At 40.3% G+C, this 27,366-nt stretch overlaps 1 protein-coding gene across 1 annotated transcript in view; it reads left to right on the top strand.

The window, feature by feature from the left end:
- The window catches only part of mov10a (Mov10 RNA helicase a), a 34,210-nt gene that overhangs the window by 3,394 nt on the left and 3,450 nt on the right, over positions 1-27,366 (top strand). Inside the window, exons 4-21 of the mRNA XM_062996606.1 lie at positions 1,045-1,286; positions 2,399-2,654; positions 4,044-4,184; positions 5,208-5,370; positions 13,543-13,694; positions 13,808-13,978; positions 15,350-15,497; positions 15,752-15,913; positions 16,410-16,513; positions 19,123-19,220; positions 19,302-19,400; positions 19,524-19,629; positions 20,096-20,213; positions 20,373-20,564; positions 23,589-23,651; positions 23,743-23,868; positions 25,991-26,079; positions 27,215-27,333. Of these exons, the coding sequence (XP_062852676.1) occupies positions 1,045-1,286; positions 2,399-2,654; positions 4,044-4,184; positions 5,208-5,370; positions 13,543-13,694; positions 13,808-13,978; positions 15,350-15,497; positions 15,752-15,913; positions 16,410-16,513; positions 19,123-19,220; positions 19,302-19,400; positions 19,524-19,629; positions 20,096-20,213; positions 20,373-20,564; positions 23,589-23,651; positions 23,743-23,868; positions 25,991-26,079; positions 27,215-27,333 (2,549 nt within the window). The remainder of the gene's footprint in view (positions 1-1,044; positions 1,287-2,398; positions 2,655-4,043; positions 4,185-5,207; positions 5,371-13,542; positions 13,695-13,807; positions 13,979-15,349; positions 15,498-15,751; positions 15,914-16,409; positions 16,514-19,122; positions 19,221-19,301; positions 19,401-19,523; positions 19,630-20,095; positions 20,214-20,372; positions 20,565-23,588; positions 23,652-23,742; positions 23,869-25,990; positions 26,080-27,214; positions 27,334-27,366) is intronic.

Below are 27,366 nucleotides of genomic sequence, written 5' to 3'. Positions count from 1 at the left end.
ACTTTAAACCCAGACATAATGTAGCCCTACTTGCTGCACTTACATTTAGTTGTGTTCACCCACCAGTGCCTTTCCTTGAACTGGCACAAATTCCACAGAGACACTTCAAAATTTTGGGGAAAACTTTCACGGGTGAGTGACACTCCACATTACATACTACCACATTCAGGAACTGGTCTAGTAATTAGAAAGTTGCTGGTTCAAGCTCTTCCACCAAGTTTCCACTGTTGGACCCCTGAGCAAGCCCCCTAACCCTCAAGTCGCGTTGGATAAGGGCATCTGCTAAGTGATGAAAATGTAAATGTTATATATATATATATGGTTTTGAATCAGAAGGTCCAACTAACTCATAGTCTAGTATCCACATACTTTTGTATAAGTGCACATTGTATTTTACTGTATTGGGGAAAAATGTTGTGTTGACTTTATTTTGGAAAAGTTATTTATAAATGAGCTGATCCTAGTTGTTTTGGATCAATACTGAAACAGTACCTAGACATTTCAGTCACTTACACTCCCCCTTAGACGTACTTCATTATATTGTTCATACATAAACTCATATTCATTCCTTTGGAAATGTACTCCCAAATGTGTGGTAAAGGTAGAGATTACATAGACATGCGATTATTCCTGATATTATTTGTTTGTTTTATTAGGATTTTAACGTCATGTTTTACACTTTGGTTACATTCATGACAGGAACAGTAGTCACTCATTACACAAGGTTCATCAGTTCACAAGGTTATATCGAACAGTCCTGGACAATTTATTGTATCCAATTCACCTCACTTGCATGTCTTTGTACTGTTGGAGGAAACCCGGAGCACCCGGAGGAAACCCACACGGACACGGGGAGAACATGCAAACTCCACACAGAAAAGACCCGGAACGCCCCATCTGGGACAGTGCTACCCACTTAGCCACCATGCCACCCATTCCTAATATTACCCCCACACAAAGAACTGACCCTGACTGAATGCATGTTTTATGTGCAAAACTTTGCTTTGCAATAATTAGCGTTTTGCTGTTTCTGATCTTTTTCAGAGCATCACTTATCTCCAACAAGGGAGGCATCTGCATCACATCAGATCCCAAAACCACCAATGGAAAACTTGTGTTCAACATTAAGCTTGGAGATAAGGTGCATGTGGTGAAGTACAACATCAAGAATAATGGCCAGAAATGTGTTTACTTTACCTTCTACACTGCGCTGCACAAGATACGCTGCTTTACTTTGGTTGATAAGAGAAGAGTGAGCAGGGTTTGCCCTCTGCTCCTCTGCCCAGGTGAGGATTTATAGACATTTTTTTTTAGACAATTTTACTGCTCTTTATGTAGGAATGCATGTATTTATCATAAGGTTCACATGTACAGCATAATTCGATAACTCTGAGGTTACATGCATCTCATAAAGTTGTACAATGTAGAAGGCGCAGCAGTATTGTTGGAATTTTGAAACACCTCAGTAGCAAAGCTGAAAGGAGAATAAAGCTCCAACCAAAGATATGACAACAACATCATGTGTTCATGTGGTGTCCCTAGACAATGTTTTTATTAAAGAGGCCAGTAAGTTTAGACAGTGTTTAAAAATCCTAACAATGCTGTACCTGATACACTAGTAGTAAAAAACACACTGCTATGTTATCACCATGTTAATGTCTTTGCAGTGCTGAATGGTTAACCACATCTGGCCAGTAGAGAAGAAGAATAGAAAAATGCCTTTATTTGTCATATATACATATACACGTGCAAAGTACAATGAAATTTTTTTTCTGCATATCCCAGCTTGTTTGGAAACTGGAGTCAGAGCGCAGGGTCAGCAATTGTACTGTGCCCCAGGAGCAGACAGGGTTTAGAGCCTTGCTCAAGAGCCCAACAGTGGCTGCATAACAAAGTCTGGATTTGAACCTGCAATCTTTCAATTGCTAGCCTGAAGCTCTACCCACTAGGCTACCACTGTCCCCTGGGTTCTGTGGGGTCCTTTTTGATACAGGGTGACAATGTGTATACAGCAACAGGTGCGCTGTAGTCAGTAATTGTATACCCCCAAAGTTTATGTATATTGTATTATGTGTATATGGAAAAAGATTTAGTCTCTAACTGTACACCTATAGTGTATGTGTACCACAGGTAATCGCATGCCTCCTCTAACATATGTGAAGCTTCTGCCTCAAGCATGTATAATGGACCACACCTCTCTCTCCATTTTTTTAAGTCATCGGTGTGGTATTACATGAAAATAATGAATTTGATGCTTCTTTATGTGCCACATTACACAGCTGTTAACAATGTATGCATTCTTATGTCCAAGTGACATCCGATAGTGGAATTGTATTGCTGTAGGAAATAAAATATGAAGCAAATCTTTTTTTAATTGAAGTGTGTTCATGTCCACCAGGTGAGAGCTATGCAGTGGAGGTGCATTACCAAGTCCACCATCATGGACACTTCCCAGCCACCATGTACTTTGAGTTCTGCCCCGAGTCAGAGGAGTCAGGCACCTCCCAACCTTTCTGTATTGTGAGGGAAATAGAGGCAGTTGTGCGCAGCCAGCTTGGGACTGAGCTGGGCCCAAAGAGTGAGTACAAAGCCAGAAAAAACCGACGATTGCGTCCTGTAAACAGAGTGGTCGAGGAGGGTGTGCCTCCTGAGAGGTAAGCTTATTTTAGATATTTTTAGAAAATATAGATATACGGTAGTTTCATATAAAGAGTGCCAGAGTACACTTATTATTTTTGAAATGGAAGCTTTAAAGTGAATGTATGGGTGGCACAATGTAAGCAGGTAGTGTTGGTATTTCACAACACTAGGGTTCTGAGGACCTGGGTCTTACCCCTGCGTTTGGTCACAGTGAGAAATTTGGTATGTTCTTTTCTTTTTATTAAACGTAAAGCCCTGCCTCTGCTAAAAGCTGTTTTGTGCCTGAAAGGCTTTGGCGTTAGCTCTGGTCAGTGTGGTCAAGCGGCCTGGGTAAATGAAAAAAAAAAGTCAAGAAGAGCACGGCTGTGCACTTGCACTTAAAAAAAAATTACATTTACAGTATTTAGCAGACTTTTATCCGAAATGACTTACAGTTATGAGCAAATACCATGCAAGCAATTGTGGGTTACGGGCCTTGCTAAGGGGCTCAACATTGGCAACTTGGCGTTAGTGGAAACATCTCTCTATCATGTTTCCTTTGATTATGTGTAATGCCCCAGTACAATTTGCAGAGAAGCAGCCCCATGACATGATGCTTCCATCTCTAAACTTCACTGTGGGAAGGATGCACTTGAGACCATTTCTCCCCAAACATTATCAGCTGAGTTTTTTTTTACCAGCGATTTCTTTTTTGATGTGTCCCTGCTTTCTTTTCCTTTTATATTAGCGGCATAGTTTTTGCACCTGAATTCTTGTTGTTTCAAGTGTAACTGTTGTTCCTGCTGTCTTCAGGTCTTCCTGCAATGCTGTTAAAATACCTGCTAACTTTTCCCTTATTTTCTTTATTATTAGTTTCAATGTAGTGAAAACCTGTCTGGAATTGATTTGTGGCTATAGTAACTTTGCATAAGTGGATTATTGAACCAAGTACTGATATGACTGTATAAAGTGTATAAGGCTCTAGCTTTTTTCATACTTTTTTATTTGATTTTATTATTAATTGTTTTTTGTTTGTTCTTTACCTCCACTATAACTGCCACTTCAATTTCCCAACCTACCATCCTTTATAATACAACCAGGTGCAACATTTTAGCTTGTTTAATTTGCAGTATTTATTTAGAAAACCTATTGATATTTGTACATAACATTAACATGCACATGCCAATTTTAACATCATTTATGCTTAGTAATAAATACTTTTTATTAATAGTTATAAGTACAAAGTTAGAATAACCATCAGGTGTTACTTAAAGTACTTATGTACACTTAAAGTAATATGACATTATATGACATACTAAAAAAAGTGGTTAAATATTTGTTTTCTCTTTATATTAAATGTCAATATTTGTCAGTATTCCTTATGCAAATAATAACATTAGTAACATTTTGTGTGCTCTTTGTAGCTCTATAACACATGCTCTAAAGCCGACGGTAAAGCTGACTGACTACAAATACCCATCTTACCTGAGGGTCTTGGCCAGATACCAGATAGCTGATAATGAGAATCTTTACCCTGCTGCACGACTCCAGCTTCCCAGAGTCAGGTGAGGTTGTACCAGCCAGAAAAGTTTAAGACTCATGTTCTGTTTACTGTAGAAATAAATAACATATCACAGGTAATTTCTAAAAATATAATGCTACTGGATTTGATTGTTTTATTTACATGTACGTGTTTGTACATTTACGTCACTTAGCTGATGCTTTTATCCAAAACGATTAAGAATTGTGACAGTATACAGTATAAGCTATTGAGGGTTAAGGACCCAACAATGGCAGTCTGGATGTGGCACAACGCACCCAATCACAATGCTTTATGTTAAAAGGCTTACAATTGTCTGTCTGGGTATACAAAGTTACAAAGTTCAGATTTTCTTCTAATTGGATTTTACATTGTGGCGTAGTGCCTCACAGCAAGAAGGGCCTGAATTTGATTCCCTGGCTAGGCATCCAGGGTTCTTTCTGTGTGGAGTTTGAATTTTCTCCCTGTGTCCACATGTGTCCTCCGGGTGCTCTGGTTTCCTCCCACAGCCCGAAGACATGCAGTCAGGTTAATTGGAGTGTGTGTGTGTGTGTGTCTGCCCCTTGATTGACTGGCAACCTGTCCAGGGTGTTTTCTGACTTTCAGTGATATTCGTCCAATGAATCAGACCCACCTCGACCCTGACCAAGATAAAGCAGTAGTAAAACAGACAACTGCTATTAATCATTGCACTGTATAATGCTATTGGTGATGTTTACTTTTGTTAATTGAGTTGTTCAGATAATGCTTGGATTTCATAAATAGCATAGATAGGACATGTATCAGATGGTATTTTAGTGCACTCTGCTTTATCCTGGTCAGGGTAAGGGTGAGGGTGAGTCCGATTCCACCGGGAAACATGGGGCACAATGAAGGAATACCCTGAACAAGGTGCAGGACTTCAGCCATCCCCTACCAGACCTAGCTGTAAACACCCGGATGTTTGATGGTTTTAGATCGCTGTGCCACCCGAGTGTGAAAATTTAACGTAATTATTCAATTAGGAATATATTGTGTGTCCTGATTTATATTTTTTATGTTTTTCCAGAGGTCTGTTGCAGAAACCCCTGTGTATGAAGCGTTATACTGAACGTTTCCACCTGCTCCTGCACTTAGAGGAGATTCAAATGGAGGAAGATATAAAGAAATATGATCTATATGAACAAACCATGACGCGTGACAAAAACAACAAAAGTCTGCTTGTTCTTCAGGTTAGCAAAAGGTTTTAATGAACTTTCCCACCCAATAAAATACACTAATCAGCCATAACATTAAAACCACCTTGTTTCTACGCTCACTGTCCATGTTATCAGCTCCACTTACCATATAGAAGCACTTTGTAGTTCTACAGTTACTGACTGTAGTTCCTCTATTACTTTACATTCTTTTTTAGCTTGATTTCACCCTGTTCTTCAAGGGTCAGGACTCTCCCAGGACCCCCAAAGAACAGGTATTATTTAGGTGGTGACCCACCACCCAAATAATACCTACTCTGTAGTGGTCCTGGGAGAGTCCTGATGATTAAAGAACAGCATGAAAGGGGGTTAACAAAGCATGCAGAGAGTTCCTCTTCCGACACGTGCACAGTCCTCCTCGCCCTCGCATTCTGCACAGGCGTCTCCTCCGCCAATCAGGGTCCTTACACAGCATATGAAGACCCACCCACCCACACATAGTCCGGCCCCCACCCCGCAGATATGGTGGCCAATTAGTATCTGCTGCAGGCACTGCCAATTATGTCCGCCAGATGGCACACAGCCGACCGGTGGGAACACCGAGTGTAGATCCAAAGTTCGTAAAAGTTTTAAGATGATGCGGAGACCTCTGGCTGACGCGTGTTCCCTAATATCTAGTTCACTCGTTCCACAAAAAAGCAAAAAAGACTGCACTTTTCTTTATATGTTGAATTTTATTTAACTATAAACATATAAAATAACTTAAAAATGCACGTACTTCAGCTACAGCGTCTAACTATTACAACGAATTAATCTAAATTACCAGACACGGTCAGAAAACCGTTTGGCTCCATCCTCAATCATCATAAATCTAACCTGCGCACTAGCACCCAGCATAGCAAATATGACAGTAGTTCTTAAAGTGACAGCTATCACTTAAACATGAGAAAATAACAGAGATTAATATAAACAAATATGGACTTCCAAATTCAGCAATAACAAAATTATTCCAATACAAACAATATCCACATATGAATATAACCTAAACATAAAAAAGTTAAATTATTAAATTATCTAGGGGCATTTTGGCACCTACATTACCGGCCCCTAATTGTTCTCTAGGCTAAAATGAGAACAATTACCAACTTTTTTACTATTCCACAACTAACAATAATTCACAAAGTGTAAATTGTTTATAAATCTCAAAAAGTCACAGAATGGGAGTGCTAAGTGCACTTTCAGTTCTTTGCAGTTGGAACTAAGAAACAAAAAAAAACCAAAACCAAATTAGAGCCAGAGGTCACCAGTACATGGCTCATCGTTGGAGCTCAGTCCTCAGCACTGGCTCATTCTGCTTCCAGAAGAAGGCAGACCTTTGTAATAGGCCTGTCTAAGATGTTAGTTTTTGTCTTGATGTGCACTCGCCTCACAAGACCTTTCTTGTCAGAAATCACCTCAATCACTTTCCCCATAATCCAAGAGTTTCTAGGTGCACAATCGTCTACAAGAAGAACAATATCTCCCTCTACAAAGTTCCTTGTTATGGTAGACCACTTTTGTCGTTCCTGAAGTTGAGGTAAATATTCTTTAGTCCATCTTTTCCAAAACAGATTGGACATATATTGGACCTGCTTCCATCTACGACGTGAGTAACAATCATCCTTGTCAAATAGTCCTGGTGGCAGCAACGGCTTGGTCTTCATGAGTAGAAGGTGATTAGGAGTTAGTGCCTCAAGGTCATTTAGGTCACTAGAAGCCTTTGTGATGGGCCGACTGTTAAGGATAGATTCTGCTTCACAGAAGAATGTATGGAGATTTTCTTCATCAAGAACTTGTTCTTGCACAGTTGAATTTAGCACCTTCCTTACAGATCTAATTAAACGCTCCCAGACCCCACCATGATGTGAACCTGTAGGAGGGTTGAATGTCCACTTAATTCCACGTTGCATGCAGTGATGATTAATCTTTGCAATGTTCCATTCAGCAATGGCTTTCTTTAGTTCCCGCTCTGCTCCTACGAAGTTTGTCCCATTGTCGGAACGAAATTCCTTCACTTGTCCTCTTCGTGCTATGAAACGGCGGATGGCGTTAATACATGAGTCTGTGTCTAATGATGACGCAACTTCGATGTGTACCGCACGAATGGTCATACAAGTAAAGAGTACACCATATCTTTTAACCAAACTTCTTCCACGTTTCACCTCAAATGGTCCAAAATAATCAATTCCGACTTTGGAGAAAGGTGGATCATCTGAGACCACTCTTTCTAGGGGAAGATCTGCCATATTCTGTTTACCTATGGCTCCATGCAGACGACGACAGATCACACATTTGCTGAGAACCTTTCTAATGGCTGTATTAGCACTGGGAACCCAGTATTTCTGTCTCAATATGGAGAGGATGTGATTTCTTCCTCCATGTCCGATATCTTCATGAATCTTTCTGATTATCAGACTGACAATATGCAAGCCCTTAGGCAAAATCACAGGGTGCTTATGTTCCTCCGGCATTGATGCACGACTAAGTCTTCCACCAACACGTAATACTCCATCTTGAAGCACAGGGTTGAGCTTGTATAGATGGCTCCTACGATTCACGTACTGACCCTTGCTAAGAGTTGAAATCTCATCAGAGAACTTCTCTTTCTGGCAATGTTTGATGATCTCAGTCTCTGCTTCTTTAAGCTCTTCCACTGAAAGGCATGTCATTTTAAAGCTTGATTTGAAATGATCCATCTCACCTTTTACACACTGAGCCTGTTGGACTTCATTCAAGTTGTTTGCTTTGGAAACAGTGAACAATTTTTTTCTTTTCCGACACAGAGTTATTAGCAGTGATCTCAGCTTTAGGAACCATGCTGTAACTCTTTTTAATTTTGACCATGAAGAGTAGTGGTTGATTAGCTGCTTGACACCTATTTCATTTTCCACCAAATGTGTATAATTCACTGCCACTCTCTTGATCTCCAGATGGTCAAGCATGGGTTCTTCATTGCTATCTGGTTTTTGTGGCCAGTGTTCCAATGGGCCATAGAGAAAATTGGGACCAGAAATCCAGGTTTTGTATTTTATGAAATCCTTTGCACTTAGCCCTCTGGAGGCGCAGTCAGATGGATTCTCGTTGGTGCCAACATATCTCCACTGTTCCACCTTGGAGTCTTTTAGAATGGTCGAAACTCGATTGGCCACAAAAGTTTTAAAACGTGCTTTCTCGCTTTCAAGATACTTGAGTACCACGGTACTATCTGTCCAGAAGATTGAGTCAGTGAGATTCAGTTGCAGCTCTCTTTTCAGCAAACTGTCCATTTTGACCATGACTGTAGCAGCAGTCAACTCCATTCGTGGTATGGTTGGCTGTCGTAAAGGTGCCACTCTGGATTTTCCCATCATAAAGGCACAATGCACTTGATTGTCCTTGTTTCGCAGAAGAAGATAGCTAACAGTGCCATAAGCATATTCGCTAGCATCTGCAAAATGATGCAACTGAGCAAATGTATGCTGTCCAAACCCCTTTGGTTTAATGCATCTTTCCATATTAAAATTCTCTAACTGAGAAAGTCCATCAAGCCATTTAGACCACCTTTGTTTAATGTTTTCTGGCAGTTCGTCATCCCATCCAATCTTTAACCTACAGATGTCTTGCAAAACCATTTTTGCTTGCAGGACCACAGGTGACAATATTCCTAATGGGTCATAAACTGAACTAGTGACCGACAACAATCCTCTTTTTGTGAGCGGACGTTCCCTAACTGTAATCTTAAACATGAAAGTGTCTGATTCAACGCACCAGTTTACTCCTAAAGCTCTCTCTGTAGGTAACTTATCCTGATCTAGATCAAGATTCTTTATCTCACTTGCCAGTTCACACTGTGGGAGGGAATCAAGCACCTTTCGACTATTGCTCACCCATTTGGTGAGATGGAAACCTCCTTTAGCACAGAGATCCATTAAATCTTGACAAAGTGATATGGCAGCTTCCTCTGATGGCATGGACTTGAGGCAGTCATCTACGTAAAAATTGCATAACACCGTCTCAGTCACTTCACTCTTAAACTGTTCACAGTGATCCTCGGCACACTTTCTCAATGCAAAGCTGGCACAACTCGGGGAAGATGCAGCACCAAATAGATGTACAGTCATTTTGTGTTCAGTCAAACTCTTGCTACAGTCACCTCCTGCCCACCAGAGAAATCTAAGGAGATCAGAGTCATCTTCATGTACTTTGACCTGGTGGAACATGGCCTCCACATCTGCCATGACAGCCACAGAATCTTGTCTGAACCTTGTGATCACGCCAATAAGGCTGCTGGTTAAGTCCGGACCCTGCAATAACTGCTCATTCAGTGATATGCCCTGATAGGAGGCAGCACAGTCAAACACAACTCTCAACTTCTGTTTTACTGGATGATATACGCCATGGTGAGGAATATACCATATCCGTCCATCGTTGCGTTCCAGTTCTTTGTCAGACAGCTGCACTGCATAACCTTTTACAATTAAGTCATTCATAAAGGCAGTGTATTCTTGCTGGAAGCTCGAGTTTCTTTGAAATTTTCTCTGCAAACTGAGAGCTCGTTGTTCAGCAATTTTACGGTTGTTTGGCATGTTCACCTTGTTGTTCTTTAGAGGTAGGCAAATTTTATAATGTCCATCAATGAGCTTGGCTGATTCCATAACCATGTCCATAAACTGATGGTCCTCCCTGGACATCTCTACTTGTTCGTATTTCTCACTCTCAGGGAAATCAATCTTAAACTGCTGAAGCCACAAATCTTCTAACCTAGTCACAGTTATACGATTTACCATTGCCTTATTTAGTTTGCCGCTATTTTCCTTAAGTGGTCCATTGACGGTCCATCCAAGTTTTGTTCGTACGGCAAATGGCCCACCATTAATACTGCTTATAACTTCCCACGGCTCCATCGCCGTGGGTACATTTGCTCCAATAAGCAGCCCAACATTCGCTTCTATTTGTGGGAGATAGACCCCTCTTAGATAAGCCCACCTTTCTAAATCCTTCTTTTGTGGTATGTTCTCTATACCTACAGGTATCACTCTTTGTGTGAATACATCTGGAAGCCTGATAAACTGATTATCTGTCAAACTACCAACTTCTAGACCGGACACCACATATGTGCTCACAGGCTTCTCATCATTCATGGTTTTCAGTAGTATGTCAGTCTTTCTTCCACTGAGCCTCAGCTCTTTCATCAGTTCCTCAGTGCAAAAGGATGAGGAACTTCCTGCATCCAGAAACGCATAGGTTTCCACAATTGTATCACCTTTCTTTGATTTGACACGTACAGGAACAATTGTGAGCATGCACTCATCTTCACCGGCCCCATTAAGCCCTCTTTTGCTTTCAGGGTCAGCACTGACAAATAGACTAGTAACTGTTTGCTTCTCCTCATGGTCAGTTTTTTGTTGTGGGTCATTTACTGCGTCTTTCTTATTAATATGCAGCACAGTAGGATGTGTTAATGAGCACACTTGACAGCTCAACTTGTTCTTACAGTCCTTACTTAAATGACCATGCTTTAAGCATCCAAAACACAACCCTTTGCTCTGTAGGAATTGTATTTTTTCTTTGTGTGGCTTAATCTTTAAGTTTTTGCATGAGTTGATGCTGTGCTCTTCTTTACAAAACAGGCATGTCTTCATTGGTGCTTCAGTGCTGTTTACACTGTCTTTCTGTTCATCGTGCAAGGGTTTTGCACTTGTGGTGAATGTCTTCTTTATTATGCCTTTTTTCTGTGTCCTTTGATCTGTTTGAGCCTTTGTTATTGGGCTATCCTTTATGTCACCAAAGACAGGGTGCATGGTGATCTTTACTTGTTTATTAATGAAATCTACTAAATCCTTAAATTTCACTCTTCTGCTGTACCGATCCTGAATACTACATGCATTATTCCTCCATTTTTCACGTAGCTTGTATGGAAGCTTTGCTACAATGGCTTTAAGATTGGCTGCATTATCCATTTCTTCCATATAATTCACATCTGACATTGTGTTACAGCATGCAGTTAAAAACAGTGAAAAGGCATATAAGGAATCTCCATCTTCTGCCTTAATAGGGGCCCAGCTCAATGCCTGGTCCATGTAAGCCACAGAAATCCTGTAATCATTGCCGAAATGTTCCTTGAGCAGTTCTTTTGCTTTGCGATAACCTGCATCTGGATTCATGTGAATGCAGCTTTTAACTAACTCTCTCGGCTGTCCACGTGTAAACTGCTCTAAGTAATACAAACGATCTTTAGAGCTATCAGTACGCGCCTCAACTCCATGCTCAAATGCTCTGACAAATAAATGGTAGTCAAGGGGATCACCATTAAAGATGGGAATGTCTAATGGAGGCAACATAGACATTTTTTGATGCTTCACTATGAGCTCACTGATGTTGTGCTGACGTTCCATTAGCTCACTTAATGCACGTGCAGGTGGTGTTTTAACTGATTTGTGATCATCTACCTGGTCAGCACCATGCTCATGTTTCACTGAATTTGCATGGGTCGGTTTAATGTCCATACCATGCTGAGAACTCACAAGTGAATAATTCTCGAATTCATCCAGTACCTTCAGCTTTGCATCTGTTGCAGCAATTGCAGTCTGTAGCTCTAGTTGTTCTTTTTTTGCCCTTAACTCATTTTCTTGCCTTTCAATTTCTTGCCTTTGCTTCAGTGCAACGACCTTTGCTTGCAATTCCGCCTTTTCCATTTCAGCCTTAAGGCGAGCAGATGAAGACGAGGAGCTCCCCAAGTCAGACCCTGACCTTCTACTTAACATACTCCTCTTACTAGAAGCAGCTGACACCAGTGAGGCGTTATCAGCATGGTTTGATGCTGTTTGAAACGGCATGTCTTGTTCGCACTGCTCATCAGCGTGCTTAATCCACATTTCCACTTTGTGCATGAACCCTTGAATCTTATGCACTTTCTCTGCAAAACGTACTTGATCATCATCAAACTCATTTTGAGGCAATGTTTGCGTCAATTCGGTGTTCAAATTGCACAGTTCTCTATAAGTGTCTTGGTACACTACAAAACGTGTTTGCTTGATGGAGTTTACGTTTGCATAATCATCCATTAGGCGCTCTAACTGCTTGGCTTGGTTCGTTAGATGTCCCAACTTAGCTTTCCTTAACTGCTTTAGTCGGTACACTTTCTCATCAAGCGCCTTTTCTGTCATTATTGATTTCCTTTTACAATCCGGAACCGTATTGTCCATTTTGTTACGTATTTTTAACACGCCTTTATGTTTACAGTATTGTCCTTTCCCTCCGTTAACTCCACACAGCGATGATGCTAATTCCACGTTAGGCTAATTTAGTGTATTAATAAATGAGTTGGGGTGAACTCACTCAGTAACGCGGTCCTCCGTAACTTCAGAAAGAATCCTCGTTAATCCCAACCTTGATTTCCTGTCGTCCAAGTCCTCCGCACGGAGCGGTTCAGGTTTTCTGACTAAAATGTAGATCCAAAGTTCGTAAAAGTTTTAAGATGATGCGGAGACCTCTGGCTGACGCGTGTTCCCTAATATCTAGTTCACTCGTTCCACAAAAAAGCAAAAAAGACTGCACTTTTCTTTATATGTTGAATTTTATTTAACTATAAACATATAAAATAACTTAAAAATGCACGTACTTCAGCTACAGCGTCTAACTATTACAACGAATTAATCTAAATTACCAGACACGGTCAGAAAACCGTTTGGCTCCATCCTCAATCATCATAAATCTAACCTGCGCACTAGCACCCAGCATAGCAAATATGACAGTAGTTCTTAAAGTGACAGCTATCACTTAAACATGAGAAAATAACAGAGATTAATATAAACAAATATGGACTTCCAAATTCAGCAATAACAAAATTATTCCAATACAAACAATATCCACATATGAATATAACCTAAACATAAAAAAGTTAAATTATTAAATTATCTAGGGGCATTTTGGCACCTACACCGAGTTTCGAACCGAGGTGCTGGTGTGCTAGCGGAATATCCCGCTGGGGTCAGCAATTTTACGGCGCCCCTGGAGCCAAGAGGGTTAAGGGCCTTGTTTAAGGGTCCAACAGTGGCAGCATGGCAAAGCTGGGATTCAAATTCTCAGCCCTTCAATTGATAGCCCAAATCTCTACCCACTAGGCTACAACTGTCCCTGAACTCTTGTCAGATAACTTTCTCACATTTATTTCACTCATTTTTGTCTCAGGTGCCTGGAGTGGCAGAGAACAGACCATCTGTGCTGAGAGGAGATTATTTAACTGTGTGTTTATCTGATGACAAATATCAGCCTATCACCATGTATAAAGGCTACGTTCATCGTGTAGAACTGGACACCATTAAGCTGGGCTTCTCTAAAATGTAAGAGGACCTTTAAATGTGATATTCTCTGGTACCAGGTTTCTGGTCATTTGTTCTACTGTTGAAATTGGAACTGTTTATTTTTTTTTTTATCTTCTGATCTCTGCTTATAGTCTTGTACAGAAATTCATCGCCAATATAAAGGTTGATGTGGAGTTCAGCTTCAATCGCTACCCCATCAAACTCCAGCACCGAGCTGTAGAGCTGGCTGCTCAACACAAGCTGGGAAATGTGCTGTTTCCCACTGACAGTGGAGTCAAGGAGGCAGCGCTGCCAAAGCTCAGGTCTTCTCACACACACACACGTCACACGCATACACATTCACATACTCATGAAGATACACAAGCATGAAACACAATGTGCTAAATGAACATTTTTGCATTTAAACAGTGAAGTTATGTATTTTGTAAATTATGTAAATTAATTGTTTGAGTCCATTACTTGGTATCAGGATTACACTGAAATTGCACAGCCTGGTCAGGGTAGCGGAGGGCCAGGTTCTATGTCAGTGTCAGTATACATACCCAGCTGGCTGATAACACTGCCGAGGTTCGAACCCGGATCTCAGTGGTGGTAGGCTAGCATAAGACCACTGCATCATCCAAGCTCAAACTTGTTTTATTTAATTATACACTTCACCATCATAATAAATTTCATGTTTTACCACCACTTTTTCCTGGTCAAGGTCACATTGGGTTCAGTTTTCCTGGAATCACTGAATGCAGTGCGGTAACACACCCTGGACAGGACACCAATGCAGCAAATTTAAAGAATCAAAATCAGCAACAGAGTTGTTTACTTTGAGTTTGGGCAGTGAAAAAGCTTAGTTCAGAGTAAGAGACGAAAGCTCTGTTTGTAATACATCATCCTTGTTAGCTAAATAATAAACAAACTAGTAAATATATGAATCAACAAATCATGGCTGGCTATAGTGGTAAAAAAGGCCAGCAAATGGCCCCCGTTTTCACTCAATCTAGTCATTGTTAATTGGAGCTTATCTCTCACTCATTGCTGCTGCCACCGCCACCCCTGATTAAGAAAGGACGCCCCTTCTAACATGCCTGCAGATTGCTTCTTTTCACCCGCTAGGGTTGGGGTCTTACATATCGCAGTACTGCGTGCAGAAAGCCAGGCACTGCTATCTGTGATCAGCCGCCCTTATGCAGGTGCCTTATCCGGTCAACAGAGGTTGTCATTTTTTAGGGATGGGGTAGCGTAGTGGGTAGAGATTTGGGCCATTAATCATAAGGTTGTGGGTTCAAATCCTGGCTCTGCAATGGAGCCACTGTTGGGCTCCTAATCCTGCACTCTGACCCCAACTTCCAAAGACGTGGGACATTCTGAAAAAAACGTTGAATTGTACTGTACACGTGTATATGTATAAAGACAAATGGGATTTTAATATTGCATTTTTAGGTTGGCAAATTATAAACAATTTTTACATATGGACATCTTATAAATTCTTAAACATTTTCAGTCAATATTCATATACTTCACATTTAGTATTATTCTATACTGGTCTTTAAAATGATGGCTCATAAAAAATACATTTAAGCATGATTATGGATCAGCTTATTTAGATATAACAATGTAGTCCGAAATAGTGGTTTGCTACAATAATGTTGCATTTAGTGATACTTTGCTGCTCTGTTCAGGATGTACGACAGAAATCTAGAGGAGAACCCTGAGCAGAAAGCAGCTGTGCAGCACATTGTGTCTGGCCAGTCTAAACCGGCACCATATCTGATCTTTGGCCCGCCTGGAACAGGCAAGACTGTCACAGTAGTAGAGGCCATAAAACAGGTAACCATCCTATATCTTAGTGTCTTGTGACTTATATAACTGAGAATCAGAACAATGTAAAGGTCTCTTTTTATTGGAACCTAAAACAACATCAAAAAAATATTGACTAAAGTCCAAGAGCTGTTCAATAATAATAATAAAAAAACATGCAGTGTGTGAATGTTAATGCACTGACCAATCAAATGATCCCTGAACTGGATGAAAATGGAAACGTCATTTATTGTTTGTATCAAATGAATGTGTATGCGTGTTAGGTCTGTAAATCTGGTCGGAATGTCCATGTGCTGGCCTGCGCTTCTTCTAACAGTGCTTGTGATTTGCTGTGCGAGAGGTTGCTGGGATTTGTGGATGTCCATCGTCTCTATCGCCTCTATGCCAGCAGTAGAGACCTCAACACTGTGCCACAAAAACTACTGGTAAGCATCCACTAACAGAACAAGCAACATGTTCTTCTTTTACTCAGTATAAACTGTATAGCTTCCTAATGATTGAGTTTGGGTGTTTCGGTGACACCCAACATGTTTATAATCAATTATAGAAAAAAACAAACCAATATGCTTCCGGCTTTGTAGCAACAATTTGGGAAAGGCTCCTTCCTGATCTATGAGGTTTATAAATACATGGAACTTTAGGGTCCATCCAAAACCCTAAACCCTTGTTAAACATCTTTAGGATGGATTGGATTGTTGATTAAGAGCAAGGCCTTTTAGTCCAACTTTAGTGCCTGACCTTGCAAGTACTTTTATTGACTGGATGGGCACAAATTTCCACGGACACACTCCAAAATACTGTGTGGAGGCTGTTATATATGGGGGGGTCAGGTTTCCACATACTTTAGACATATAGTGCTTGTAATACATAGTACGTAGTTATTTAATAACCTTTTTCAAAATGTTCTGACTTGTTATACAGAAATGCTGTAACTGGAATGAAAAGCAGGGTGGCTTTGTTTACCCCTCCAAAAAGGATCTGATGGACTACACTGTCATTGTGGTCACACTGATCACAGCAGGAAGGTAAAAACAGCATTTTATGAAGAAGAAGAAGATAAGAAGATATACTTTATTTGTCATATATACATATACAGATGTACAGTACAATGAAATTCTTTCTTCGCATATCCCAGCTTGTTTGGATGCTGGGGTCAGAGTGCAGGGTCAGCCATCGTACGGCGCCCCTGGAGCAGACAGGGTTAAGGGTCTTGCTCAAGGACCCAACAGTGGCTGCATAGCAGAGCCTGGATTTGAACCGCCAATCTTTCGGTTGATAGCCCAAAGCTCTACCCACTAGGCTACCACTGTCCCTAAATATAACCACAAAAAGAAGTATCTGTTAATTAAACTGTAGAACCCACTAAACACACATTTACAGAGGAAAAACGAGTCATTTTGTGGCTTTTTTAGAAATACAGTCTGGCCTGAATTTCCATGTTGTGTCATTAGTACATTTGTGGGACATCTGTTGTCTCAAAGAAATTAAAATGTGCCAATGCCATAAGCACACAGGAGACTAAGAATATGTTAATACAGATACGGAATAACTGTACTGTACAGCTGTATTGTATCTAAAACCTGACCTGAGGCAGTAGGACAGTGAACAGTCAGCATATGTGGGTGGCACGTGGGTAGCACTGTCGCCTCACAGCAAGAAGGTCCTGGGTTCGATTTTAAGGTGGAGCAGTTTGGGTCCTTTCTGTGTGGAGTTTGCATGTTCTCCCTGTGTCTGTGGGGGTTTCTTCCAGAAGCTCCGGTTTCCTCCCACAGTCCAAAGACATGCGAGTGAGGTTTATTGAAGATACAAAATTGTCCGTGACTGTGTTTGACATTAAAAACTTGAACTGATGAATCTTGTGTAACCAGTAATTACCTGTGCTGTCATGAAGGTAACCGAAGTGTGTAAAACATGACGTTAAAATCCTAATAAAATAAATAAATTTGTATCATACCATACAAACATACAGTAGATTACACAGGTCTGCAAAAAAATTTTTTTCAAGAGCTGTTTTGGTTATTCCACGTAATCTTTATGTTTTTGGGTGCGCTACATACGAAAATGACCTCCGTTTTGTCATAGGACATCATATTTTCTGACAATTTAGGTAACTATGTTAAATAAGGCAATACCTCAAAATAAATGAAAGTAGACTTAAAAAATTAATTTTTTATTACAAATTTTTCATGAAAATCATTTTTTTTACTGGAATGAGCTCACTAACACACACTAAAATCGAATCTTCTTCCCTGTGAGGCTCCTCTTGGTACATTTACACTTGTGAGTAGCATCTGCAATGTCTCTCTGAAGCGTCCAACAGTAGTCTGCCATCATTGTAATGCTCCATCTTCCCTGGTATCTTCTTTCCATCTCTTTAATGTCCTGGTGGAATCGTTCACCTTGCTCTTCACTCACAGCTCCCAAATTTTCAGGAAAGTTGTGAAGGTAGGAGTGGAGGAAATGCACTTTCAACTCTTCTTGGTCCGGTGATTTTGTCGGTCTCGACTGTCCCATAGACACAGAAAACAAGGGTATTTGGTATACCCAGCTTGTTGCCCGAGCAGCATGCACAAGACTTTCAAATCACATTTGCACACTTGCCAACCGTGGACTTCATATTTAAGTTTACGAAGAACCAATTGAAAGTTATATTTTTTTGGCATTGTATATCTTGAATGCACTGATGTGAATTAATTAATAGTAATTTTGACTTTAAATTTGGTTAAAAACCCTAAGATCAAAAAATACCAAAAATTGAGAAAAATTTACTAAACTTGAAGAGAATTTTGCATTTTGTGGCAAATCCTGACGTCCAGGATTTTTTTTCAATATTTTTTTCGTTTTCAGCACACCAAAATACATGGAAATTAGATGAAAATAATCAAACAGCTTTTTAGTCGCACACCTGTGTTATGGTTATCATTCTTTGTTTTTTATTAAGTATCCACATAAGCAGCAACAGTAAGACTTCACTGTATGTAAAAACATAGAGAAAGAAAAAAATATTATTTAGAATGTGTTATCTCTGATCATTTGTAACATAAATCTGGTTACATTACAAAATGTGTATAATGTGGTTCAAAAATATTTGAAATACATATCAGGGATGCCCACACAGAAACATACAGTATGTGGAGAGCCCTGCTAAGCAATATGCAATACCCCTTCCCCACTCGGGCAGCTGCCTGGCCCATTCCTAGAGATCGTTTATCACAGTGGATAAGACCTTGTCCAACCTTCCCTCCCATTGAGTTTGTATGGACGCCCGGTCGAATTGTGATGAGATTCAAACTTGCGAGTTTCAGACACTCCACAGTGTTGTGCTAGTGCCTTACAACTCTGTGCCATCCAAGCACCCTTTAAAGACATTACTGATAGCGTTAAATAAATAGTGACTTTTTGTTGGTTATTGGTTAACTGGTTAATTATGCATTTCAAAGTTCTCTAAAGAAATGAGAAAAACCATCCTTTAGATGAAAACCCGGTGGAGATGTTCTTTCTGTCTAATTTGAAAAAAACAAAAAAAACAAACAAACATATAATTTATTAAAATTATAAACCCTAGTTCTCTAACCAGCATTTTCTATTATAAAATATTCTGTTCGCATAATAAACTGCTGGTTTTGGATTTCAGACTCGTGTCCAGTGGAATTCCAGCTGGCCATTTCACACACATCTTCATAGATGAGGCAGGACAAGCTGTGGAACCAGAATGTATCGTGGGGATTGCTGGTAAAGAAGTTAAAAGTATGATTATGAAATTAAAACAGCATGAAGGTTTCTGTTCTCATATTCTACATGATTTTTCTTTAGGACTTCTTGATCCTGAGAAGAGCCAGCTGGTTTTGGCCGGAGATCCGAAGCAACTTGGCCCCATCCTCAGATCTCAGGTGGCGCAGCAGCATGGACTGGGTAAGTCGTTAGTAATTGTTCTAGATTGTGAGGCATCTGTTTTTAGGCTTTAGGCTAAAAAAGTCAAGTTTACTATGGAGCTTAAGCTTTATCACACTAAGCATGCTTTTGGTTGTGAAACAGGACTGTCACTGCTGGAGAGAATGATGAGCCAGAATTCACTCTATCAGAAAGATGATCAACAACGTTACGACACTCGATTTGTCACCAAGCTATTGCGCAACTACAGGTGCTCCTTTTTTTGTTTGTTTTAGCTCTACTTTAACCTACATGGTTCATGTATGCTGCATGTGACACAGACATGAGACACCAACATTCCTACAAATTTATTTTATTAGGATTTTAACATCATGCTTTACACACTTTGTTTACATTCAGGACAGGAACGGTAGTTACTGGTTACACAAGATTCATCAGTTTTAAGTCTTTAATGTCAAACACAGTCATGGACAAATTTGTATCTTTAATTCACCTCACTTGCATGTCTTTGGACAGTGGGAGGAAACCGGAGCTTCCGGAGGAAATCCACACAGACACAGGGAGAACATGCAAACTCCACACAAAAAGGACCTGGACAGTTCAACCTGATAATCGAACCCAGGTCCTTCTTGCTGTGATGCGACAGTGCTACCCACCGAGCCACATCCCACCCTGTTCCTATAAATCACTGCTATTTTTTCTGAATTCCCTCTCAGATCTCATCCTGCCATCCTTAAGATTCCTAATGAACTTTTTTATGATGATGAACTTCAAGTGTTTGCAAACCAGATGGAGCGAGAAGCCTTCTGTCACTGGGAGCACCTCCCCAAGCGGGTAATGACTCTTTCTCTTCAAAAATAAAATGACTAAACTTAGTGAATGACTTTGACTAAGCACAAGGTCACATGTTTTTGACTTCTTTTTTTGGAGGAGCTGCCTTGTTATGAACACTGCTTAGTGCTTAATGTACATCCCTGTTTTTGTTTTGTCCAGGACGTCCCGGTGATTTTCCACGGAGTGATGGGAAAGGATGAGAGAGAGGAGAACAGTCCATCCTTTTTCAATGTGAGCGAGATAGAGGTTCTCATCGGCTACCTCAAAAAGCTACTGCTAACTCAGGGAAAGAAAGGTCTGCCCAAACTCAGCGCCAATGACATCGGCATCATTGCTCCCTACAGGAAACAAGTATGAATCTTTATTAGTGATTTTCATGTACATGGGTCTATAAAAGTCACAGTTTTTTTTTTAAGTTACAGAAAAGTACAAGGAATCTTATTCATAGAATATGCATATTGTATTAGCATCGATTTTATAGTATTTACAACTGTATTTTATTTATTTTATTATTAGCATTTTAACGTCATGTTTTACACTCTTGGTTACATTCATGACAGAAACGGTAGTTACTAACTACACAAGATTCATCACTTCACAAGTTTAATGTCAAACATTGTCACGGACAATTTTGTATCTCCAATTCACCTCACTTGTACGTCTTTGGACTGTGGGAGGAAACCGGAGCTCCCGGAGGAAACCCACATAGACTCGGGAAGAACATGCAAACTCCACATAGAAAGGACCCGGAACAGAACCTTCTTGCTGTGAGGCGACAGTGCTACCCACTGAGCCACCATGCCACCCACCCAACTGTATTTTAAACAGGATTATTTATTTTACCATTTATAAAATGCTCAAATGGTGCATTAAACCATAAATTAAAAAAAGGTATTTATCAAAACTGAGAACATTTCAGCTAAACGTTGTAGTGTTTATAAGATGTTTTAAGGTTGTACGTATATATTTTTTACTTTACTTTATAATGATTCAAACACATTGTGATTCCAGACTGGCTTGGTCCAGATACATTTCTAATTGTAACAACAACATCTCCATACAAATCAGAAAAGCTTTCTGCTTTTAAAAGTGGATCAATTAGTGTTTTAATTCAATTCATTAGTGGGGCAGTGATAGCTCAGTGGTTAAGGTACTGGACTAGTAATCAGAAGGTTGCTGGTTCAAGCCCCACCACCGCCAAGTTGCCACTGTTGGGCCCCTGAGCAAGGCCCTTAACCCTCAATTGTTCAAAATTGTGTTCGGTCATAATTGTAAGTCACTTTGGATAAAAGCGTCTACTAAATGCCGAAAATGTAAAATGTAAATGTTTTAGTCCCTAAACAATTATTCAGTGTTGTTAAAAAGAAAGGTGATTATAACATAGTGCTAAACATTCTGCTGTCCCAACTTTTCTAATTGTTGCAGGAATTAAATTAAGACACTTAACAGATCACTGCTTTTTATTTTTATCTGCATTTTCTATACTGTTCCAACTTTTTTTGGAAATGAGGTATATAATATAATTATAAATACTAATTTGTTAAAAAGGTTTTGTCTACGGACGTCTGATTCCATGAAAAATTGCACTTTTGCAAATATGGAAATGCTGTTTTAATTGCATGTATGTACAGTGTATCACAAAAGTGAGTACACCCCTCACATTTCTGCAGATATTTAAGTATATCTTTTCATGGGACAACACTGACAAAATGACACTTTGACACAATGAAAAGTAGTCTGTGTGCAGCTTATATAACAGTGTAAATGTATTCTTCCCTCAAAATAACTCAATATACAGCCATTAATGTCTAAACCACCGGCAACAAAAGTGAGTACACCCCTTAGTGAAAGTTCCTGAAGTGTCAATATTTTGTGTGGCCACCATTATTTCCCAGAACTGCCTTAACTCTCCTGGGCATGGAGTTTACCAGAGCTTCACAGGTTGCCACTGGAATGCTTTTCCACTCCTCCATGACGACATCACGGAGCTGGCGGATATTCGAGACTTCGCGCTCCTCCACCTTCCGCTTGAGGATGCCCCAAAGATGTTCTATTGGGTTTAGGTCTGGAGACATGCTTGGCCAGTCCATCACCTTTACCCTCAGCCTCTTCAATAAAGCAGTGGTCGTCTTAGAGGTGTGTTTGGGGTCATTATCATGCTGGAACACTGCCCTGCGACCCAGTTTCCGGAGGGAGGGGATCATGCTCTGCTTCAGTATTTCACAGTACATATTGGAGTTCATGTGTCCCTCAATGAAATGTAACTCCCCAACACCTGCTGCACTCATGCAGCCCCAGACCATGGCATTCCCACCACCATGCTTGACTGTAGGCATGACACACTTATTTTTGTACTCCTCACCTGATTGCCGCCACACATGCTTGAGACCATCTGAACCAAACAAATTAATCTTGGTCTCATCAGACCATAGGACATGGTTCCAGTAATCCATGTCCTTTGTTGACATGTCTTCAGCAAACTGTTTGCGGGCTTTCTTGTGTAGAGACTTCAGAAGAGGCTTCCTTCTGGGGTGACAGCCATGCAGACCAATTTGATGTAGTGTGCGGCGTATGGTCTGAGCACTGACAGGCTGACCCCCCACCTTTTCAATCTCTGCAGCAATGCTGACAGCACTCCTGCGCCTATCTTTCAAAGACAGCAGTTGGATGTGACGCTAAGCACGTGCACTCAGCTTCTTTGGACGACCAACGCGAGGTCTGTTCTGAGTGGATCCTGCTCTTTTAAAACGCTGGATGATCTTGGCCACTGTGCTGCAGCTCAGTTTCAGGGTGTTGGCAATCTTCTTGTAACCTTGGCCATCTTCATGTAGCGCAACAATTCGTCTTTTAAGATCCTCAGAGAGTTCTTTGCCATGAGGTGCCATGTTGGAACTTTCAGTGACCAGTATGAGAGAGTGTGAGAGCTGTACTACTAAATTGAACACCTGCTCCCTATGCACACCTGAGACCTAGTAACACTAACGAGTCACATGACATTTTGGAGGGAAAATGACAAGCAGTGCTCAATTTGGACATTTAGGGGTGTAGTCTCTTAGGGGTGTACTCACTTTTGTTGCCGGTGGTTTAGATATTAATGGCTGTATATTGAGTTATTTTGAGGGAAGAATCAATTTACACTGTTATATAAGCTGCACACAGACTACTTTTCATTGTGTCAAAGTGTCATTTTGTCAGTGTTGTCCCATGAAAAGATATACTTAAATATCTGCAGAAATGTGAGGGGTGTACTCACTTTTGTGATACACTGTATGTTTATGTAATGAGTTGAATTAATTTTTTATTATTTTTTACTGATATTAGCGCAGTGTGTACTTATGATCAAATTTTATTAACAATATATGTTATTTTCCCAAGGTGATGAAAATACAGAAAGCTCTTAAAACAGTAAAGGAAATAAAACAGTGGGAAGACATTAAGGTTTGTCTTCTTTTTTGTCTCCTTTCTTTTTTAAAAAATTTTGTTTGTTTTTCAAGAGCTTTGTGATAAGCAGGGTGTTTCTGTGACTCAGGTGGGCTCGGTGGAAGAGTTTCAGGGTCAGGAGAGAATGGTGATCATGGTGTCTGCGGTCAGGAGTAGCCTCAGCTATGTTAAAATGGATGAAGACTTCAACATCGGCTTCCTTACAAATGAGAAGGTAAACATGCTGACCGGTACACCTGTGCTCTCTGTCACCAGGTGCAAAGCAACTGGTCTTGTAATCTGTACAATCTATGAGCTACTGGCTGCATATAAGTTAAGTTAACGTGGGTAGGGTTGCTGTCGTACTTCATAAATCCCACATGCAGGATTTTAAAATATAGATACACGTTAATTTAAACATGTTTTTGATCACCAAATTGAATCTGAGTTGAATTCTACATGAGACACATGATGTGTAGTGAATAAAAGATTGGTGTATATTTTGTATAATGTAATATGTTACCCAGACGTCTGGGTGGCACAGTGGTTTGTTACTCTAGCTCACCATCCTCGCTAGCCTGATCCGGGTACTACTGGCCAGTTAGGTGTCTACACAGACATGATTGGTTGTGTCAGTGAAGTTCTGTGTCTGGAAGGATTAACAATACAGTGCATTGGTAAAATGTAAAATGTGTGATTTTCTTAAGTATAAAGACACTCCAGAAACTGCTGTTTGTGCTGCTTGTTGAGTAGCCTATTTCGAAACCATCTACATTAAAATGGAGTTCACCCCCATCGAGCATGTTAAACTATATCTTTGTGCACAGTGGCACAGTCATGCTGGAACCAAAAAAGGCCAAAAAGTGATTTTATACACCTATTGGCAAAGAGTGTGACTAAAACACCCAAACGCAATGATTAGGAGCCCACATACAGGGGTTGGACAATGAAACTGAAACACCTGGTTTTAGACCACAATAATTTATTAGTATGGTGTAGGGCCTCCTTTTGCGGCCAATACAGCGTCAATTCGTCTTGGAAATGACATATACAAGTCCTGCACAGTGGTCAGAGGGATTTTAAGCCATTCTTCTTGCAGGATAGTGGCCAGGTCACTACGTGATGCTGGTGGAGGAAAACGTTTCCTGACTCGCTTCTCCAAAACACCCCAAAGTGGCTCAATAATATTTACATCTGGTGACTGTGCAGGCCATGGGAGATGTTCAACTTCACTTTCATGTTCATCAAACCAATCTTTCACCAGTCTTGCTGTGTGTATTGGTGCATTGTCATCCTGATACACGGCACCGCCTTCAGGATACAATGTTTGAACCATTGGATGCACATGGTCCTCCAGAATGGTTCGGTAGTCCTTGGCAGTGACGCGCCCATCTAGCACAAGTATTGGGCCAAGGGAATGCCATGATATGGCAGCCCAAACCATCACTGATCCACCCCCATGCTTCACTCTGGGCATGCAACAGTCTGGGTGGTACGCTTCTTTGGGGCTTCTCCACACCGTAACTCTCCCGGATGTGGGGAAAACAGTAAAGGTGGACTCATCAGAGAACAATACATGTTTCACATTGTCCACAGCCCAAGATTTGCGCTCCTTGCACCATTGAAACCGACGTTTGGCATTGGCACGAGTGACCAAAGGTTTGGCTATAGCAGCCCGGCCGTGTATATTGACCCTGTGGAGATCCCGACGGACAGTTCTGGTGGAAACAGGAGAGTTGAGGTGCACATTTAATTCTGCCGTGATTTGGGCAGCCGTGGTTTTATGTTTTTTTGGATACAATCCGGGTTAGCACCCGAACATCCCTTTCAGACAGCTTCCTCTTGCGTCCACAGTTAATCCTGTTGGATGTGGTTTGTCCTTCTTGGTGGTATGCTGACATTACCCTGGATACCGTGGCTCTTGATACATCACAAAGACTTGCTGTCTTGGTCACAGATGCGCCAGCAAGACGTGCACCAACAATTCGTCCTCTTTTGAACTCTGGTATGTCACCCATAATGTTGTGTGCATTGCAATATTTTGAGCAAAACCGTGCTCTTACCCTGCTAATTGAACCTTCACACTCTGCTCTTACTGGTGCAATGTGCAATTAATGAAGATTGGCCACCAGACTGGTCCAATTTAGCCATGAAACCTCCCACACTAAAATGACAGGTGTTTCAGTTTCATTGTCCAACCCCTGTACATTTAGCATGTAGTGTACCTTTTGAATTATGCATTATTGAAATAATATATGAATATTTCATAATCATTCAAGTCACATTTATATCTAGATTTAAGTCTTTTATTAAGGTAGCAAATTTTTTTTATGGAAACCCTGTTTCTTCTCTAATAGAGGTTTAATGTAGCAATGACCAGAGCCAAAGCCCTGCTCATCGTGGTAGGAAACCCTGTCATTCTCAACAAGAACCCCATCTGGAACAGGTAGGATGAACCTGTCAAACTCTTCAGTTCTGTAAATACATTATAAACTTGTTCATATTTAAACTGACATTCTTAAAGGTTTATTTACTAAATGTGCATGTCATGGCAGTACTGGGATTTCAGTTATTTTCCTTTGATTTTAATTAAGAACACAGGTTTAAATTTATTGTGATTTTGTTAATGGCACATAAACATACAGAAAGCTTATATTAAATTATACAACTCTAAGCTCTTTTTATCTTGATCAGCATTATCACAAGCTTTTGGCACATCTCTAGTTTGGATCTTTGGCAATGCCGTAATCACAATATTTATCAATATTCAGCCATGCTCAAATATACTAACGTAAACCCTATAAACATATTCCACTCACTAGCTTTGTGTAATGTTAGGATCCGACAGTTCTCATCAGTTGTTAATAGGCAGGATTGTTCTAGAATGTCATCCCTGTTCAGTTTATGGCTGCATCCTTGATCATTGGAAGTTTCACCAAATTTGTTTTTAAAATACAGTCTACATATTCTTGATAAGTTTGAGGTCAGGATTAATTTCAGCCAGATCCAGCTGAGTCATCATCCTACTGGAGAATCTATGATTACACCCACTTTCTGCAATGCACCAGTTACACTGGCATTAAAACTGCCACAGAGCATAAAAATATCCAAAATGATTTACAGTAGGAACAATATTGTTGTATTTTGGAGATTAAAAGGTGAGGTATTCAACATATTTTGGTCATCGTGGCTTTTGTGGCCATTGTGGAGCACAGGCTTCAAAAAGCTCGCCTGAACATGGATAGTGACCATTGTGTTCCAGCAGCTTTTAATCCATAGCAGGACTTTTAGTGGTTCCTTGAATTACATCTAATCATCTAAACAAATTTGAACATTCCTTATTCGTGAAATGTATAATCTGCTATTTCCAATAATAACTCGGGAATAGCTTTAGGCTTTCTTAATGCAATGCTTGTGGCTTAAGTCAGCAGCTGTACTTAATTATAATCACTAACTAATATAAAATGGCATTTGGTTTTACAACACCATCACTGAAATGCCAAGCCTGTCTTGGCTTACATGTCCTTTACAAATAAGTGTTACACATTGATAGGACAGAACTGTGTATATGTGTTTATTAGATTCATTCATTACTGTGAGCAAGAGCAGAGCTACACCGGATTTGACTACAAGGACGCTGAGGGGGAGGATGATCTAGTGACTCGACTGGCATCTCTAAAAATAAACACTGCCACTGATGGTATGGAACTAAACACCAATTATCTAAAATATA

The sequence above is a fragment of the Trichomycterus rosablanca genome, chromosome 6, assembly GCF_030014385.1.
Source record: "Trichomycterus rosablanca isolate fTriRos1 chromosome 6, fTriRos1.hap1, whole genome shotgun sequence".
In the NCBI taxonomy this organism is placed as follows: Eukaryota; Metazoa; Chordata; class Actinopteri; order Siluriformes; family Trichomycteridae; genus Trichomycterus; species Trichomycterus rosablanca.
Note: the sequence above shows the minus strand (reverse complement) of the source record. Positions and strands in the feature narration are given on the sequence as shown.